We start from the raw sequence: 20,096 nt of genomic DNA, 5'->3' as shown, positions 1-20,096 counted from the left end.
AATAAAGTAGGGAATACATCTTGATAAGTTGAACAAATTCAAGTTCAGGTTTGTATTACTGAAAAACGAAACTGAAGGGAACAGGGGAGGAGAGAAATGAAAGGGAGAAAACAAGCCTAGGAGAGTCAAAAGGAGAAAACCCAGGAGGAAAGGATAGGGGAAACTATGTTCCTTTAAAAAAGTCACTATTTTTAAGACAGTCTTGCAGTTTTTAAAAATTCCACTAAAAATGTATGAAAATTGCAGAACGATATTACTAACACAATGCTTACATTATCTCATAACCTGTTAAACCTACATGCCTCCCAAAGGAAATCAAATGCAAATGAACACAAGCCATTGCGTGACATGGAGGAGAGTCCACAAAGTGGGTTTGGAAGATCAGACCTGGGTCACACCGTGGCTGTCACAGACTGAGTGAACCTAGCAAGAGATTTAGATTCCCTGAGCCTCAGTTTTAAATCTGTAAGTGGGGATGATGGCCCCTATATCATACAGTTTTTGTGAGACTACAACTAATCTATGTAAAAACATGTTGCCTAGAAGATAGCAGACACTTAAATTTTCTAAATCTGACTTTGTTCTGTTAAATATTTAAATCTGACACTATTCCCAAATATAAACTTTCCATTCAGCTGATTTCTCATTTCCTTAGCTCACAAACTTTCCCCCTCTTGTCTAAATTTTAACCAAATTTAAGGACCACCCTAAGACTCACTCAATTTAGATCCTCTCAATGACTCAACACCCTTCCATTTATATTACAAGTTAACATTGTCTTGTTTTACAGAATACATTATTACATTGTTTGCTAATTGCTTCATATAACCCAAGTCCTGTTTACTGAGTAATAATAAGTTCTGGGAGCTAATCTTAAATATTAACAAAATAATTCTCATAGCTAGAAATATGATCCATTCACCTTATTCTTTCTACAAGTATCTATGGAGCACCTATGATGAATATTCAGGGCGCTATGTTGGGTGCTGTAGATACTGGAGTGACAGGCATGAGACACCAGTACAAGCGTGCAGCACAGCATGGCAAACGGGACAGAAGAAATGACGCCATCGGGTTAGAAAGGGGAATGGTAAGCATCCGCCTTTCAGGTTTCAGTGATGGAAGACCTCGTTTCTTAGATTCAAGAGCTTTCTGCATGCCCTTCCATCAGCTAGTTTCAGAAGTTCCCAGTCTGGAGCCAGAGCTCAAGGGGGCAGACAGAAGCCAACTCACGTGGATTCTGCCATCTTTGATGGCAGGCCCGTCCTCGGCGAGACGCAGGATAAAGAGCCCCATGTTGTACTCCTTCCCCCCGCGGAGGCTGAAGCCGAAGCCCCGGGGGCCTCGCTCCAGCTCCACCGGGTAACAGCTAGGGCTCTGGAGAGAGAGAAATGAACAAAAACAAGTTTTCTGGTCTGCTTTATTTACGGTCTGAAGAAAGACTACTTTTATAGCTGGGAGAAATGATTTATACTCTCAATATGCATTTCTGTATCATAAGGAAGGCATGGAAGTTTGGGTTGACAGGCTGTTTAGTTTTTATAAATGCAGCTTAATCTGAAGATTATATGTCTTCTCTACTAGTTGGTCAGTGTGCAACAGAACAATCAGAACAAAGTTTTGGAAAGTACAGTAATGCCTTGGTTTGCGAGCATAATTCGTTCCGGAGACAAACTACAGTAAAACCTTGGATTGCGAGTGACTTGGTTTGCGAGTGTTCCGCAAGACGAGCAAACATTTCTGATAGATTTTAACTTGGTAAACGAGCGATGTCTTGCAATACAAGTAGTTTGTTTCCGGAACAAATTATGCTTGCAAGCCAAGGTATTACTGTACTCGTATTGCAAGACATCGCTCGTTTACCAAGTTAAAATCTATCAGAAATGTTTGCTCGTCTTGCGGAACACTCGCAAACCAAGTCACTCGCAATCCAAGGTTTTACTGTACTTCCTTTAAGTAGATCTTGACTAATTTTTCTGAAAAAGGAAAAAATCCAAACTGAAAAACTTTAGTGGAAACACTGCTATTTCTAAGTACTTAACCAAGGGTTCACATTTTTCCAACTGTAGCGCAGACTTTTCTTTCACTCTTTGCATTCTCTCAGGGAAGCTAACAGAACACCAAACACACAGTACATCCTCAAGAATTACTAATTTGGGGAACAAATTTATCTGAACTGATTGGCAATAAAAATTCACCAGTGTGAGTGACTCGGCAAATGAAGTAACAGTCCGCGCATCTGGGGGGGATATCGGTTTACCTGATGGTGCCGACTGCCTACAATTGAGATCACCGCGGTGTCAGGCAGTGCAAGGTGCTTGTGGTCTGACCAGGAATGTCTGTAAGTAGTGGAGCCATCTTTTCCAACCTCACCTTCCAGGGCACTTCTATGAGAGAGAAATCGAATCACCCTCTGAACTGAGAAAATCAACAACAGGCTAAAAGGGAAGGTGGGTTAATCTTGCTTTTAAAAGCTGAACCATGCCGCTCTCCCCAACAAACTGCTATAGCGATAGACCACACCCCGAAGCAGAGATGCTAGGCAGAGGCCTGCTTGTAATACCGCAGCAACGCTTAGCCTCTCCGCTGCCCCTTGTTTGTGTTTAAGGGCATCTCAGCGCAGTTTACATCAAGGAAAAACTGCCCTCAAGTAACTGAACCGGACAGAGGGCAGAGAAGCTGACCCTGTCACAGTGAAAAACGGCTCTCCTGCAGCACCGATGCCTATGAAGATGCTGAATTCCTGGAAATCTAGTTTCTGTTTTATGGCTAGTATTTTCAACCACAGAGTAAAGGAACAGGTACTCATATTGCTTTGCTCTGCTCAGTCTAGAAAGACAGCAATCCGTGTGAGCCTGAGGCTTCCTTCCCTCCCCAAATTAGGAGGACCAAGCGTAGCACGGTCAGTGCTGCGGCCGCCTCTCTCTAATACCCACTTGTCAGGCCTCAGTGGACAATTCTGTCCTGGGATGGGGCTGGGATGAGGGATGAAGGCTACTGAGGAAGGGGATGGAGAAGAGACGGACGGGATCTGAAGGTGGCAAATGCAAGAGTTCTCATTTTGACCTTACCAGCTGTCTTCTGCAAAACTGTGTGGGGCGGGTGATAAGGAGTGGGGAGGTAAGCAGAGAACAAAACCAAAACCTGAGAACTGCCCACCTGTCCCCAGGTACGTGGTTGGCCTGTGACTGTCCCGTGGGCCTGTGCTGCAGGGCTGGGCTTTGCCTGGCTGAGTTCGTTCCGGATGGTGGCCCATGATGCTCTGTTCAAATGAGAAAACGACAGAGATAAGAATCTGTATGTAAACACGTGAAGGCCAAGTGGATCTGTGAAAGTGAGAGAGTAACAAACGAGTGGTTACTCTTTACCGACTTCAATGACTAACAAACAGCATTGTTGTCAGCTGCCTGGAAGTGGGACATCACCATTTTTCCCTGTGGCTTTTGGTTAACGGTGTTTGACGAGCGCAGCAATCGTATTCTTACTGCACACACTTGCCCTCTTCCACCTTCATTTTGATCATCCATACAATAGGAGAATCAGAAATGAACATACCCAATAGTAATATTATTGTACCACAAGGCCAGAGCCCCAGGAACTCTCCTGTAACCTATTTGTGGGTTTCCAGAGCACACGCCCCATAACTGGTAAACCATTCTAGGTGGCAAAGATAGGTCTCAGGAACCCAGGAACACACAGGCACGTCTGTGAACAACATATCTTTAAACATGCATCTTCAATATGGGAGTAATTACCTTGCCTGACACTGAACACCAAAGACAAGCTTACAAAATCTTCCCGAGTGTAGACAAATGTTTGTAAATGTTTCCCTGCTATTTTCTAAGAGCACAAATAGAGGTGAACAAAGTAACAGTTGTATCTGTATCCTCTGCAACAGCTACCGGTCTGTTATTATTTGATGGCAGGTTTCATAGCTAAGTGCAGCATCTAGAACTGGATGGCAAGTCCTGGGAGATGACAGTTAAGAGATACTCTTCAGGCTGCCAGACTCCTATTTTTAAAGCTGAAACTTTCCAATATTTTATCCTGTCCAAATATTAAACATAGGATATTTAAAATATCAAAGAGAGGGAGCACAGCTTAGCGATTACGACCAGGAACTTTGAAGCAAGATTGACAGGGTTTAAGCCTGACCCCATCATTTACGAGCTGTGTGTTCTTGAGCAAATTACTTAAATTCTCTGTGCTTCCAATCATCCAATCCATAGAAAGGGAATTATAGCTACCTCATGGGTTTTTGAAATATTTAGCAAACCCATAGAGACAGAGAGTAGATTAATGGTTTCCTGTAGGGGGGATATGATGTTCTGGAATTAGTGGTCATGGCTGCACAACCTTGTGAATATACTAAAACCCATTCAATTGTATACTTTAAAATAATGACTTTTATAGTATAGGAATTATATATTAAAAGAAAAAAGATATGAAAAGTAAATACCATGTAAGATTTTGGATTGGATCCTGAAATGATAAAGTGACATTAAAAAGAAAAGCATATGGTGCTGAGAAAAAAACCTGCATAAAATCTATAACTCAATATCATTTATATAATACTCAAAAATAAATGCAAACACACAGAAAAATGTGTATTTTATAAAACATATCAATAAAACAAGTCATATACAACACACTGGACTGGTCTCCAGTGGGAGCAGGGAGAGAAACGCCAAGTGGAAAATGGAGACAAATGTAAATAAACAAATAAATGGAAAACAAAATAAAAATTATGACACGACCAGAACCATTCTAACAGTCCTCAGGGGCCTTTGGTAACTTGTGTTCGCTGCTAACGTGGAATGAACAAGACACAAATTTAGAAGTCGATTTGAAAACTAATGCAATTTAAAGATTTCCTTACAATCAGCAAGAACAGCCAGGCATAATTCATTTACGCTTTATACTTGAGAACCAGACACCATGGTGGTAGAAGAGGTGGGAAGGGTGGGAATGGCACGAGGCAGAGACAGCCCCCAGTAGTGAATATGTGTAAGAGTTTTATACCAGACGTGACACGTGTGGTTTGGGAACTTGGTTAACCATTTCCTTGGCAACATGAGCACACATATTAGATAGTATCTGGCAAAAGGAGAAAAAGAGAATGAAGGGAACAGGTTTTTCTTTCTCCAGGTAATTGTCTTTTATCTATTGGTGGTGAGTGGCTTTTGGCGAGTTGGGGAAGCAGGATCAGATGGGAGGTAACGCAGCTTGGAGGCACTGATCTGGACGTGTGATTTCTGAAAAGAGCTTTAAATATTCATTTGAGTCTTTAGTGCAGTTGATAGATTGTATACTGGATACAATGTGAAACTTGGAAGACTTACAAACTCTACGAGTGGGATTTTTATGGACAGGAGAGACACTTTCTATTTTTTTCCTGAGAAAATATAAGATTCTCAATGTTTCCATAGTGTAATGAAACTCAAGAGTATAATAAAATAAGGTGTAATCATTGAAATGTGATTTTACATGTCAAATGTGATTGTAGTGTAATAGGCTGCGCCTACACATGAAACAGACCTTAGAGTATGTATTATGGCAGAGTTTCCTTCCACCCTTCCATTTTTCCTAAACACTGGCTGGCATTATAGAGGAAACCTTAAGAGTTATGACCAGGAGTAGTTGAGCCAGAATGTCAAAGTTAAATTTCATTCTAAGAAAAATGACAGCAATTTTGGACAACCTCTCTGAGAAAACACCATTGACAATAAAGGGTAATTTTGGGGGAAAAAATTACACTAAGAGAAAGAAGTGGTGTTTCTACTCCTGGACTATCTATCTTGAGGCTACTCGATGTGTGGTTTCTGGGTCAGTCAGCAGGAAGATGGCGTACAGATACTGAGAGTAAGTATTTAGAAAAGTTTAAAATGATTTGACAGAGTAATTTTATGTCTGTGTTATTTTTTACTTAATTTTTATTATATTTCTCAAAAGTGCTGGTCTGTGATGGAATGGAAAATAACTGCTGGTCCTTTTCTAGAGATAGTCTGAGAAACACTCATCTTCTACACTGCTGCTAGTTCCAGTACTTCTACTGTAGAAGCTTCTACCACTACTGCATGCCAAGCATGGTGACATAACTGTACTACATCCATCATTCTCAGAACAACCCTGAAATGTTATCTCCTGTGGCACTGAGACCTGCTTTCCTTTGTGGCAACAGTGCAATTTTAAGGCTAAAAAGCAGGCTACAGAGATCACAGTCAAGAAACTGAGATCAAGAAATCTGACCAGGGCCGGCCGAGCGGCTCAGCTGGTTAAGAGCTCGCTTAGGAGCTCCAGCTCTGAGCAGCAGGGCTGTGGTTCGGATCCCACATGAGGACCAGTGACACTGCGCCCTCTACAGCTAAGATGGTGAACAACAGCTTGATCTGGAGCTGGGCTGCCGTAAGTCACCGGAGATGGCATAGGCTGCAGCGGGGCTGCAGTGGGCTGCGGTGAGCTACGTGAGCAGCTGGCAGCCGGTGTGTGCTGCCGGGAGCTGCTGTGAGTGGCTGACCAATGACCGGTGACCAATTGCCTAACCCGGGAAGAGCACAGTGATAATACCAACATGGACCAGTGAAGTGACATCCTCCACAACTAGACTGAAGAACAAAAACAGCAATTTGTCTACCTGTCTGTTCCTCTTCCCCGATTCCCCAACGCTATTCCCTCCCCTCAATTCCCCAATAAAATCTTTAAAAAAAAAAGAAAGAAATCTGACCAAAATCACACTAAGTAACACTAATTCTTCATTCAAAAAAAATTTTTATTGAGGACTTACTAGAGGCCTAATATTGTAGTAAGACCTTGAGATTTGGCACTGAATGTGACAAAACCTCTAACTTCATGAATCCTATGATTTTACATTCTGGTGGGGGAGATGGCAACAAACGGCTTAGTAATCTCAGGAAGAAAAGTAAAGCAGGGTAAGGGGTTAGAGGAGGGCTGTAGCAGGAGGCAGGCAGAGGGTTACTTTAGAAGCTGGGGTTAAGGAAGGAATAGCGTCTAGGAGGTGGATTCTGCAGCCTGACCGCCTGATTCAAATACGGGTTCTCTCACTGTCACTTACTAGTTGTGTGGCCATGGGCAAGTTATCTAACGTATGCAGCTCGGTTCCCTCATCCCCAGGATGGGAAAATAATAGTGCCTACCCAGGACTCCTGTGAGAATGAAATAAGTTCACAGATTTAAAGTATTTAAAGGCAGTGTCGGCCACTTAGTGCTTACTGAATATTATTAGTAGTATTTCCTGAGGTGGTGAGATTGAAGCACAGCCCGCTATCATCAGACACAGATCTTAGGGTATTCATGCAGATTGTGTACAGTTTCACCTTTCATCTTCACAAGCATCCTGAAACAGGTGCTATTATTCCCCTTCCACACCTAAAAACCTGAAAAGTGGGAATGCTCAGTGGCTTAAGGCCACACGATGAGCTAAAAGGTGTCAGTGAGCTGTCTGTCTGTCCAAAGCCTTAGCTCTCCTGTTGGGTTAACGCTGCCTCTGCCAGGCACAGGCACGGGACCAAGACTCTCCTGACTTGTCCTGTGTTCATTTCTTCGTTTGATCGTTCATTCATTTACTTGTTCCTTCACTGAAAAAATATTTACTGAGTGCCTATGGGGTATCATAGGCAATGGGCAATATTTGCTTTGTCTTCAAAGAGCAGATAGTCCATCTTAATGGGGAGACAGATATATGAGAATACTGCCCAATGCATCACAGAGATAAGCAGTGCTGTGGGACTGCAGGGAGGGGGGGACCCCGTGTGCGCAGAGGACAATGAGGGTTTGGGAGGTAAATCTAAAAGACAGGCTGGCAGCACAAGCATAAAAACCACCACTTCTGTCCAGAGAGCGGGAAAGTGAGGGGGATTTTAGAAGGAAGACTTGGCAGAGTGGGGCAGCGTGTGGGACAGACCAGAGAAAGGAAACAGTGGAGGCAGGGATGTCACCAGGTCACAGAATTCAAAAGGGCCTCCAAGAGCAGCCAGGTGAACCCGTGTCCATGTAGGGTCCCTACAGGATCCTGGACAGGAAGATTGACATAATACCTTAGATCGAAATGTATGAGAGAGGAGCAGTAGAAAGAGAAAAAGAAAGGAAGAATCAAGAATTCAAAGACCCCAAACTGACTAGATTAGAGGATCATTTTCGGGGGAGGGGGGAGAAATGGGACATGTATACACACTGTAGTACAGGGACTTTTAATATGCAAGACTGACCCTCCAAAATTCTGTTTTGGTTTCTCATTAGTTTTACAAAATTAGGAAAAATGAGCTGAGCATTATGAAATGGTCACCTTGTAATTCTTAAACAAAGCATACGAACTGGTGCTACTCAAAATGGTTCCTAATTAGAAATTCTTAATGATCAAAAGGCAGCTTTAAAGCAAGGCAAGACATTGAATGCATTTTATGCCCCATTTACTGGCCCTCCCTACATACTCCCATTCCCCCTATTTATAAGGCATCTGCCCAGAACAAAGCCCCGCTTCCAAGAAAAGACACACTGATGCAGGGGCCTGACATGCAAGACTTTCAGTGACTTTATTTGAAGTCTTCAGAGGATTTTCTCTCACTCAAGCAGAGACTTAAGACATTATTGTAAGAGGGCTGGCCGAGTGGCTCAGTTGGTTAAGAACGCACGCTCTGAGCAACAGGGTCACTGGTTCAATTCCCACATGGGCCAGTGAGCTGCGCCGGAGTTGAGCAACTAAGATTAAACATGGCACCTTGAACTGAGCAGCCACGAGCTGTTGAGGGGCGGCCGGATGGCGACTGCACTTGGAGCTGAGCTAGCTGCGCCCTCAACAACTAAGATTGAAGGACAACAACTTGGCCGCTCCCCTTCTCCAATTTTCCAACACTGTTCCCCTTCCCCAGTTCCCCAATAAAATCTTTGAAAATAAACAAAGAGAATTAAAAAAAAAAAAGACATTATTGTAAGAAAATAAGATCTGAAAAGGGTTCCAGTTTCTTCTACGGCCAGGTGCTTGCTTCTCTAGTACGTGAATAAATGGCTGCCATTCGCTAGCTCGATTCTTTTCCTTGAGCTACTGACAACTCTACAATAGATGTTTAAATTCATTAAGTGCAAAAGGCAAAACATGAGACTCCAGGGTATGGAAATGGTTCTGTCACTGCAGAGGCTCTGGCAATGCTGGAGGAAGCCACCGCCTTCTACAGGCTCTGTCCCCTCAGGTCAGCGAGGGGAAGGCAGGTCGACTGGCTCTTACCTTCTTCAGCAATGACTGTTAGTGTGACAGTGACACCAGCATCCTTGATCAGCTGAACAATGTTATCGTGGGACAGCTCGATAATGGACTGCCCGTTCACCGCAGAGATATGGTCTCCAACCTTCAATTTTCCACAGCGATCCGCTGGACTTCCTTCAATGACTCGGCCAATTTTATGTGGAATGACTATGAGAAAAAAAAAAAATCCCCAGGGTTTTCAATTATTTAAGATCTCTGTTAGTGTTGGATTTATCATCATCAACATCATCATCATCATCATCATCGTCATCGTAAAAGTTGGGCCGGCCGAGTGGCGCGATGGTTAAGAACTGGCTTGGGATGCCAGAGGGCCCCGGTTCGGATCCCACATATGAGGGCCAGTGACACTGCCCTCTACAGCTAAGATGCTGAACAACAGCTCAACCTGGAGCTGGGCTGCCATGAGTCGCCAGCCACTGTAGGCTGCAGCCCCTGCTGCAGTGGGTTGCCATGGGCTACCGTGTGTAGCCAGCAGCCAGCATGAGCGGCCAGCAGCTGCAGTGAGCGGCCATCCAGAAGCCGGCGACTGATCTGCCTCACCTGGGAAGAGCGCAATGATGGTGCCAACTTGGGCCAGTGAAGCAACGTCCTTCACAACTAGACTGAAGAACAAAATGACAGCAACTTGTCTGTTCCCCTTCCCCAAATTCCCCAGTGCTGTTCCCATCCCCCCAATTCCCCAATAAAAATCTTAAAAAAAAAAAAAAAGAAAAGTCAACACAGGAACATCAAAGGAAATTCTTTAAAAATATAGCAAAACATGGGGCCGGCCAAGTGGCTCAGTTGGTTAAGAGTTGGCTTAAGGGCGAGCTCTGAGCAGGGCCTCTGGTTCAATTCCCACATGGGCCAGTGACACAGCGCCTGAGCTGAGCTGTCACTGAGCTGCCAACAGGTGGCAGGATGGCTCAGCAAGATTGCCTGTTCGATGGTGGGCTATGCCCACCTGCAACTAAGACTGAACTCGGCACCTTGAGCTGAGCTGCCGCCCGGATGGCTCAGTGGATAGAGCGTGTGCTCTTAACAACAAGGCTGCTGGTTCAACTCCTGCATGGGATGGTGGCTGTGCCCACCTGCAACTAAGACTGAACTCGGCACCTTGATCTGAGCTGCCACCCAGATGGCTCAGTAGATAGAGCAGGCACTCTTAACAAGGCTGCTGGTTCGACTCCTGCATGGGACGGTGGCTACGCCCACCTGCAACTAAGACTGAAAACAGCACCTTGAGCTTAGAGGCCACAAACTGCCGACGGGCAGCCAGATGGCAACTGGTGCCCTCCACAATGAAGACTGAAGAACAACTTAGCTAGTCCCTTTCCCTATTCCCCAACACTGTACCTCTCTCCCCATTCCCCAATAAAATCTTTAAAAAAAAAAAAAAAAAATATATATATATATATATGGCAAAAAAGCATGTGATCATCCTATCCAAGCGCAACTATTTTCACATCATTGGTCACTTTGACCCACACTCTTTACATATTTGCAGCCACAGCACATAAACCTCTCTGCTATTTTCCATAAACCTTTTTCCAATGTTTATATCGTCATCTTACTAATCCTGTTTAAAGGCTACTGACCTCACTGATAATATTTCACTTATCTGATTTTTTTTGTTTGTTGTTGGCCTTTCAGGCTGTGTCACATTCTGGGCTATTTTAGAAACTGCTGCAGTGAGACCATCTTTGGTTCTGCTGGAGGGGCATTTACTCCCTCAAGATACCTTGTAAATAAATGCAGCTCAAACTCAAGTTTTGGAGTCAGAAGTTCCTGGTCAGAAATCCAGTACAGTGAAATGAATGACCATTAAAATGAATCATACTTAGTTCTATAGCAAAAGTAATTCCTTTTATTTATGTCTTTAGATCTTTTTAAAATTAAAAAACTGAGTGAATTAGAACATCAAATGGTTCACGTTAAGATTATTTGGCTCATGGAAAAAATCCTACCCCGAAAGCACAAAGCGGAGCCGAAGGCCCTTTGTAAAGACACTCTGCAGTTCTCTTCTATCTCTAGCTCTAGCTCATAATGCTAAAGGCTTTCCTAGACTGACTATTAAGACACTTTGCTATTATTATGGCTTAAAATGAGTTCTCAGACATTCAGGAATCTTGCCCAAATATCTTTCACCATTTTCCTAAGGAGCATTTTTATTAAGATGCAAATGTTCCTTCTAGGTTCTCTCAAAATGTCCTTACCTAGCTTAGTAAACTTATCAGGCACCTGAGCTCCTGCTGACTACTGATGGTTATGAATAGGGATAATTAATATTTTAAATGGCACTCTGATTATGTTTAATTTCCATAGTAAAATGGGCTCCTTGCTAAGTATTTCTGAGAACTATGTGGTGTATGTTAGGGACATTTTAATCGACCTTCATTTGGACTGGAAGTTATTGTCGGCCGTGATGTATGTCCCCACGGATACCGCTGTTCCTTGGCTCCTCTAGGGTTACCCAGGGAGAGATTTCACCTTAAGGTACAGGAAGCTGATGTTGGAAGCAAGTGCCTTGTAGCTCTGAATTATACCAAGCACTTATTATGCCATTTTCCTTACAAAGTGATTAGAAAAGTGCCAGGGCAGTGAGGGCCCTATCCTGTGCCAGGTGGTATGAGTGGATTCACTAAGAGAATAACAGGTGGCACATCAGAAACATATGGTGGCTCATGCGGTGGCCCTGTGGTCCCCTTCTAAATCAATATCTAAGTTATTCTCCTTCTTAGGAGAGATTTACTCGTACATCGTGTTCATTCTAGATCCCCTGAGAGGACAAACATTCAGCTCCTTGGTACGTTGAAAGGGGTTTGTTCAGGCTTGGGTAAAGCATCAAACGAAATTAATCTCTGAAGTCCCAGTGGTTCCTCTCTCATCATGCGAGCCACGTGGCCAAAAGGAATTGGCAAATCTTAGTGCAGGACTTCCTGAAGGGTTCGTTATTTCAGTGAGGGACGGTAAAAGTAGTCAGATTGTTATTGTCTTGGCATTTATGGCAGTACCACCAAAATGGTTAAAAACAGCAAACAGACCAGGAGAAAGATAGCTTCTGGGCATTGTCTGAATGGATTGGGAAGTTTTCAAGCTAACCCCTTAGGGTACACATCGCCAGGGAAAAGTCTGAGGCCCTACCTTGGTTTTGTTGGTTTACAAAGGCTATAGGCGTTGGCCATAAAGCCAATTTATCCATCTTCATTCATCTTTGGCCTACATCAGTCTCACAGACTGGCTTGTCCCGCTGCTGGGATCACTTTAGTGCTCTTAAGATATTTCTTTTCAGGAAAAGAAAGGACAGTAACTGGAAATGTCCCCTTCTCAAAGACATCCTTTACAACCAGAACTGAAAAGTATATGATAAGAGAGAGAAACCCTAAAACCTCTGAAGTACTGGCAAAAACAAAACCTAGCCAAATCCCTTTCATCTTAAATAGAGGTCTCCTCTAAGTACTCCATTCTAGCACTTATTCCAACTGGGTCCAGGGCACTAAGGGTGCTGGACCTTGATCCCCAGCCTTTGAAAAAGTCCATGGTAGAGAATCTCCGAATTTTTTAACTGGTAGTAGAGATGCTACTGGGAACTCTTCTTGTGACAAATGTCATCAGAAAATACATTTAATCAGAAAGAAAAAAATAATCTATGCCGAGCAGAATATCAAACTATACCAAGACAAGGCCCATAAAAAATGATCCATTCTGACAGCCAGGTTCCCTGCCTTTCCACCTGTGTTAACTGTTTTCTAAACCAAACTCCTGTTATGTGTTTTGCAGCAATTGCTCAGTGTCTGTGATTGAAGGCTCCTCGCGGCAGCTTACCCCAGGCCCCTTTTTCTATCTCTAAGAGATGAGTGGAGTTCCAGGAAGACTGCTTGCGGGGCTCAGCATTCGGTGAAATGATCAGTTCTGGCTTTGCACCATGACTGCAAATCTCAAGTACTTTATATAAAATTCATCGACAACCTAAGCCTCATTTACCATTCAAGCTGATAATTAATGAGCTGCAAACACTCATTTCCTGCCACACATTCGCTGCTGCCAGCATCTTACATTTTAATTAGGCTTTCTTTCCCATCTCATTACTCAAGTATTAATAAACTTTTAAAGTTTATTTTTTTAAAAAAAAATCAAGAGACAGTGACAAACAATTTTATAAACAACGATGATGGTAACGGCAGCAGAAGCTACAACAAGCAACAGCCCCTAACATTTATTGAAGGTCCAGGCTAACGGCCTCATATGCATTATTTCCTTTAATCCTCAAACTCATGTGAGATAGGAAGTGTTACCATCCTTATTTTACAGAGAAAACTGCGGCTCTTAGACGGTAAGTAATTTGCCCAAGATCAGACAGCTATTCAAAGACCTAAGCAGGGCTTGAATCCAAATTCGTCTGATTACAAAGCCCAACACTTAATGATACAATCTTATCCAGAGAGGTAGCTAGCATCTGTGGTACAGAAAATCATCAAAATAGTAAGAAACAATTTGAACAAGTATAAAAATATTTAAAATGTTTAAATATAAACAAATATACACAAATAAGAACATATTTAATGTATATTACAATGTAATAATATAGTTTAAATATAAACAAATAACATAAACATGTTAAACATATTTATGTAATGCAACTTATTTTTAATGAATTATTCTATATTGCTTAATTTTATAGTGAACACTAATCTCTCTCCTCATTTTTACAGTGCTGGAAAAAGAATATTTTCAATATAAAAAGTGCTTAGCATGCATCACACTGGGTAATAATCTCCCACTATTTGGGTTAAGCCTGGGATTATTGTATTAGATTGAGACTACGATGATCTAAAATGGTTATTTATTTTTGGAAATACTGATTTCCAATGATATGGCACAAAATGCACCTAAAAGCTGCTTTCTTTCATTCTTCTGACACAGGCCACACAATCATCCTCACAGCATCAGTGACAGTTCCAGTTCCAGGTGTTACCATAGCAACTGCTTATGGAAAATGGAAAGTAGTATCAGTGAGCAATGACCTGATACTATAGTAATAACTCATCCATGTCACAGAATCGCCTTCCTTTACACACATGCATTAATTTTAGCAAGATTTTTGCAAATTGGTTTGGTTCACAACACTTTCTTGGAAGTGTTTTCTTTTTTTCCTAAGATTTTAGGATCTCACCACCCAAGATATAATCAAATCCACTGGCAAAAGTAAGAACCCATTTTCATGTGGTCAAAGATTTTTATCATCTGACATAGAAAAAATAAAGTTACCAGACAAACATGATACATAAATATATCCATTTGCTGGTTCTCATCTTATATTCATTTGGATTTTATAATTATATTTAGAGGTCATTATTTCTTAGAAATGCTAAGACAAGGCAAATATTTAATTTGTTGAATCATAACAGCCCTGAAAAAACTAGAGGTAATTCCTCTTTTACTGAGAGAATTAATATATACATCCATCCTTCCTGGATGAGAATATTCTGTTAAACCAGGTTCAGGATATTTAGATTAATTTTTAAAGGTTCTGACAAAATTGATACCTTTCAATGAAGCATATATGATGAAGGTTAGAATGGTTAGATTCAAGCAGATCACTTTATACATGGAATACGGATGGCAGTTATTATATAACAAAAAAGACCATTTAAGACATATTTGGGTCAAGATTTTTCTATTAATCTGTTTTGCTTCTTCTCAACTGCTTTTCGCATTGAATTCATTGCTGCACACATGATTTCTCCTAACATAAAAAAAAAATCTATGCCTCCATATTTAAAAAAATTCAGCATTGTCCTTTCACTGAATCAATTAGGTCATGTCCCTGGTACTCTGCCATGATAGAATCTTGAGGCAGACTGAGCTACTAAGACTTATTATTATTATCTGGACTCTGAGATGATAGATAAACCTGAAGCCTGGAAGGTTTGGCTCCGATTACCTAATTTTTGAAAATAAAGAAAATATTCGTCTTTCTTTACAAGTGAGGCCCCTAAAGCAATATATACATAATTCCTAATTAATTCAATGAGCCACAGCAGGAGCTCAGGACGCTGGCATTGTAGGGAGGAAAAACAGGACACAGCAGCCCTTACCTCCTGGAGGCGGTTTGTTTTTGGAGGTGAGGATGACGAAGCCAAATCCTTCACTTTCTTTTCGTTGCAGCACCACGTCATAGGCCTCCTGGGGCGCGGGCCTGGCTGGAACTTCCGCTCGGTTCAGGCGGGGAGACCCATTCTGTGCTGAAAGGAAGGCTTGAGAGCTGTCATCCTCAGGTGGTTTCTCTGCAATAAACAGAATCAATTTTGGTATTTCTGGATCATAATTTTTGATCACTACAGTGTTTTTGTGCTAAGCCTTTCACTAGAAAATTTAGTTTCTAATAACATAACGAAAGGAAAAGCAGCAACCCGTCCCCATGTGAACTCTGGACATAAGCTGAGTGCAGATGAGGGTGGCAGCAGTCCGTCTGACCTCTTAAACACTCTTAAAGTACATAATTGGAAAAATACACAATGTTATCTCACGGTAAAGGAAGTTTTTCAAAGCTTCTGTGAAATCTGATGGTAAAAAACAAAATTCTTCTTGAAATTGTTTGAATTCCAGCAAGGTTTCTAATCTCAACCAGTAATTTTTTACAAAAGTTGATCATGAGAAATGACACAGTAAACTTCCTTTTAAAATCAACTTTACATATAATTTAGTGCAGGGACTGACGTTCCTGATGTCTGGGGGGGCCACTGCATCAGCACAGAGGTGCTGCCCATTCCAGGCTGAGAGCAGCTGCCATCCCCACAGGATTTTTCTTATACGATGTGTGTTACGGCGGCAGTTTCCTGACTGATTGTATCAGATGAGTTAACCATGAGCAGTTCTCAGACATGTGACAAGCTGTCCACATGAACAGCAAACTCTCCAAGGCTCAGATCGGGTCACATAAAAACTCTCTAGCAAATGGGCAGGTAACCCACAAACCTTTGTGTCCTGATAAGGGCAACATCAAAATTTGAGAAAGAACGACTCAAGTTGGTCCTAATTTTTTTTAAAGGCAAATTTTGTGCCATAATTTGATACAAACCATCACTAACCACCACCACAACATACTGCCCTTGATGGATACACATACATGTGGTCTAATTTGGCTCAAAATCCACATGATTCTGAGAATATGTTTTTGAATCTCAACCAAGTGCCACTAACATCTAATCACAGAAAAAAAATTAAAGGATTTTTTTTGGTTTCATACATGGTTAGAACGAGTAAGCTAAATGCCTTCAATATTATCAAACTACTTCTTCATGACTCTGCCCCGGACAATCGACCTCCGGTTATATAATATGACATCCCATTTTTCACTGTGTGCAGTTATATTCTGATTCCAGCACAGCCAAACAGAGGCAATACTGCACTCACACCTGTGTGCCTCTTTACATGTCTGGTATTTACGAAGAGAGACAGGCCTTTACTTTGGATGTTGCCATCAAAACCACGGGCACTGGTTAGCTCAGGTGGTTAGAGCGCAGGCTCTTAACACCAAGGTTGCCGGTTCGATTCCCACATGGGCCAGTGAGCTGCGCTCTCCACAATTAGACTGAAAACAACGACTTGACTTGGAGCTGATGGATCCTGGAAAAACACACCGTTCCCCAATAAAGTTTAAAAAAAACCCAAAACCATGGATCCTCATTTTGAAAGCTCATGCAGGTACTCATCAAGCTGACAAACAGGTGCTGATGTCCTCTGTGCCAGGCAGGCAGGCACTTTCCTAAGTGCTGGGGACGCAGCACCGAACTAAAGGGACAAATATTCTGGCCTTCGTGAGGCTTACAGTCTTGGACTACAGGGTTTTTAAAAAAAATTTAAAGTGGCAAGAATTCACTTCTAGAAATTCCTATTTAATATTTCCAAAGCTATTGATGAAAAAAAAATTATAAGAGATATTCATATCTCAGGGTAATGGTTTGGACCTGGGCTCTGTAATTAAACACCCGTTTTAGTCCTGGCCTCCCTCATTACCAGCTGTGTGTCTCTAAACCTTTCTGTGAGTAATTATAAAACTAGATAATGACAGTTTTTACATCACAGTGTGGTAAAGATTAAATAAAAGAATACATATGTCTTGGACACAGTGAGCACTCAATAAATGTTAAATTACGTTATACCAAAACTTCTCAAGCAGAAACATTCTGTCCTCTTTGAATAGTTAGGATTTCATCAGGGTCCAAAATCTTTTTATATTCAGCTAATGGGATATCTCAGTATAACCAAATAAGTTTGTTTTTAAGAAAACAGATTTAACCTGATACGTTCATCAATATAGTCATATAATTTTAATATAAAAGCCCATATTTTACTTCTCTTTTTTGACAGTATTATTTCTTAATCCTTTTGACCTTCCATGGCCTTCCACAATGAGGCCCCGATCACACCAAATGAGTTGTCTCAGACACTATTAAACATCACCTGTGTGCAGGTGTAGGTAGCAGCAGTCCATCTCACATCTTAAATATGTAAAGTAACCTGCAAAACCACATAGACAGTGGACTACTCGCTTTGTTCTTTAACTTATCAGAGCAGGGCCAGGTTTACATACCACCATAGAAGATCTTTCTTCTGACGGTTAATAACACGTGGCCGTTTCGAGCAGCAGTTGTCATGAGGTCAAGGACTTGTTTGTGTGATTTGCCTTTAACTGGAATTCCATCAATGCACATTAGCTCATCGGCTGCTCGGAGTCGACCATCCTTCTCAGCTGCACCCAGAGGAATGATGGCCCCGATGTATATCTGGTAAGATAGAGAGTAGGTTGGTCAATATAGTCTACTAAGACCCATAAAAGACTTAACTAAACTAAGGACTTTCTGACTCAGAATGGTGCAAACCGACAGGTTTTTGTAGTTCAACTATGAAAACAGTCCGATTTTTAGAAAGGTGATATCTTAGAAAGTGACCATTGAAAATGGCCCTTCAAATCACCACACTACTTCATCCCTTCCAGATCCTTTAGGTTGAGTACAAAGACGATAGAAAACACAAAGTTGTTTGATAACTTAAAAAGTACCACCGTCACTTCCAGCACTACAACAAAACAAAAACATTAAACTCAGAAAATGCAATTCTGTGGAGTAGCTATAAAAGCAAAAAAAAAAAAAAGTCTACTGCTATCAGGAAAGATTTTCTACACACTGCTCACAGCAACTGGGATAATTCTTATGATGCTCCCATAGTATACGGTTATTGGTACAAGTTCAGTATATATAAAACAGAAATATTTCTTGTTCCTAAATCTCAAAGCAGTAAATATTTTAAGGGAACAGAGTGGCCTGAAGTCTACTTTCATTCAGGTGAACAGAGCTAGTTCATTCTGTTTGCCAGCAATTAGGATTCTATAATTAGGTAATCCTGAGTGTTTGGGCTAGTTTCAGAGTTGCTACAAACCTGACATTGAAGAGAAGAGAAAGGTTCCTCCCAAGTTGAGATAAATTCTTAAAATGTCTAAGTGAACACTATGAGTATCAACAAAATAGGAAGCAATAAAACAAAACCACACCAACCATCAGAAACAATCAAGGCATAAGGCAACCTGCCTTAAGTTTTGTCTCTGATGATTGTTTTCACTGTAACCAATGACTAATTAGAACACATGTATACCATACAAATCAAGTGTTCTGTTCAGAAATACAGAGGGTGCCAAAACAGTGTATACACATTTTAAGAAAGGAATAAACTGGATTTAATTATAATAATATATACCGATAACAAAAGATGAATACAAGTCATGTGTATACATGTTTTTGGCACCCCCGGTAGAAGGAAGCCTGTCATTTAAAAAGATTATTGTTACTCACCTAACTTCCAGGCATGATAATAATATAGTCTTTCATGATATTATACAAAAAAAAAACACCCAAAACCTAAAATATATATTTAAATGCTACAAAGCACATTACTTCTTCATTATTCAAACTAAGGGGAAAACTTACAAATAATACCCTCTACATTTGCTCTCTAACTTTATGTGAGAATCATGAATAAATAAAATTCCAGATTTTAAATGCCTTGCAAATGTAACCCTCATGCTTTCTGACAAAAACATTAATTATTTTACATTCTTCTAGTTTCAGATGAAGTAGGATGCAAAGTACTGAGCATGAAAATGTCTTCCCATTAATAAGATTAGGTGACATAATATGCACAGCCCCTGCCAACCGTACAGAACATTCAGAAGATAGAGCAAGTGATTATGGTAAATAGGACTCTGAATTATAGATTTCTTAGAAAAGAAAAATGTCTTAACATCTTTTTAGCGAAGGCAAAAGGAAATAAAAATTTTAAATAAGCTTTAGGCACACGGAGAAATGAATTAATGACTGTCCAATGTATAACTGACATACTCAGTTTTTTCCTAGTGTTAGCCTCAGTTACACCAAGTTAACTGAGGGACTATGACACTAATAGAAATGCAATTCTTTCTCATATTAACGAAACTGTAAGAGAAAACAAAAATCTTTAAAAGAAGAAAATCAAAAGCTGAAAACAAAAACATCATATGCTACCAAATTGCCACTTAAAAGGTTTACATGGAAACAGCCAATGGAAGCAGTTCATGGTAACAGCTGAATTCTAAAGTATTTAAACTTACAGATTGGTCAGGTCCATCTCCTCCTAGCACCCTGAAGCCAAACCCTGATTCCTGTTTCCGAAGAAAAACATCCAAATCTTTGGTATTTGGCGCTAAGGAAAACCAGAAAATATAAAAATAAATAAATACTTTGATTTATTTCAAAAGAATTAAAATAAAAGTTCAATATTTAGTAGGATAATATTATAGAGTTCA

At 41.0% G+C, this 20,096-nt stretch overlaps 1 protein-coding gene across 3 annotated transcripts in view; it reads right to left on the bottom strand.

Moving 5' to 3' along the window:
- The window catches only part of MAGI3 (membrane associated guanylate kinase, WW and PDZ domain containing 3), a 247,008-nt gene that overhangs the window by 6,298 nt on the left and 220,614 nt on the right, over positions 1–20,096 (bottom strand). For 2 of the 3 annotated variants that reach the window (XM_019659190.1, XM_019659193.1), the window contains exons 13-19: positions 19,902–19,993; positions 17,853–18,045; positions 15,355–15,543; positions 9,239–9,424; positions 3,160–3,262; positions 2,261–2,387; positions 1,234–1,377 (exon numbers count right to left, since the gene is read on the bottom strand). In XM_019659190.1, the coding sequence (XP_019514735.1) occupies positions 1,234–1,377; positions 2,261–2,387; positions 3,160–3,262; positions 9,239–9,424; positions 15,355–15,543; positions 17,853–18,045; positions 19,902–19,993 (1,034 nt within the window). The remainder of the gene's footprint in view (positions 1–1,233; positions 1,378–2,260; positions 2,388–3,159; positions 3,263–9,238; positions 9,425–15,354; positions 15,544–17,852; positions 18,046–19,901; positions 19,994–20,096) is intronic. The other variant, XM_019659192.1, reaches the window with a different exon arrangement.

Source organism: Hipposideros armiger, unplaced genomic scaffold (genome assembly GCF_001890085.2).
Source record: "Hipposideros armiger isolate ML-2016 unplaced genomic scaffold, ASM189008v1 scaffold_297, whole genome shotgun sequence".
NCBI classification, from domain to species: Eukaryota; Metazoa; Chordata; class Mammalia; order Chiroptera; family Hipposideridae; genus Hipposideros; species Hipposideros armiger.
This window is presented reverse-complemented; position numbering and strand designations above follow the sequence as displayed.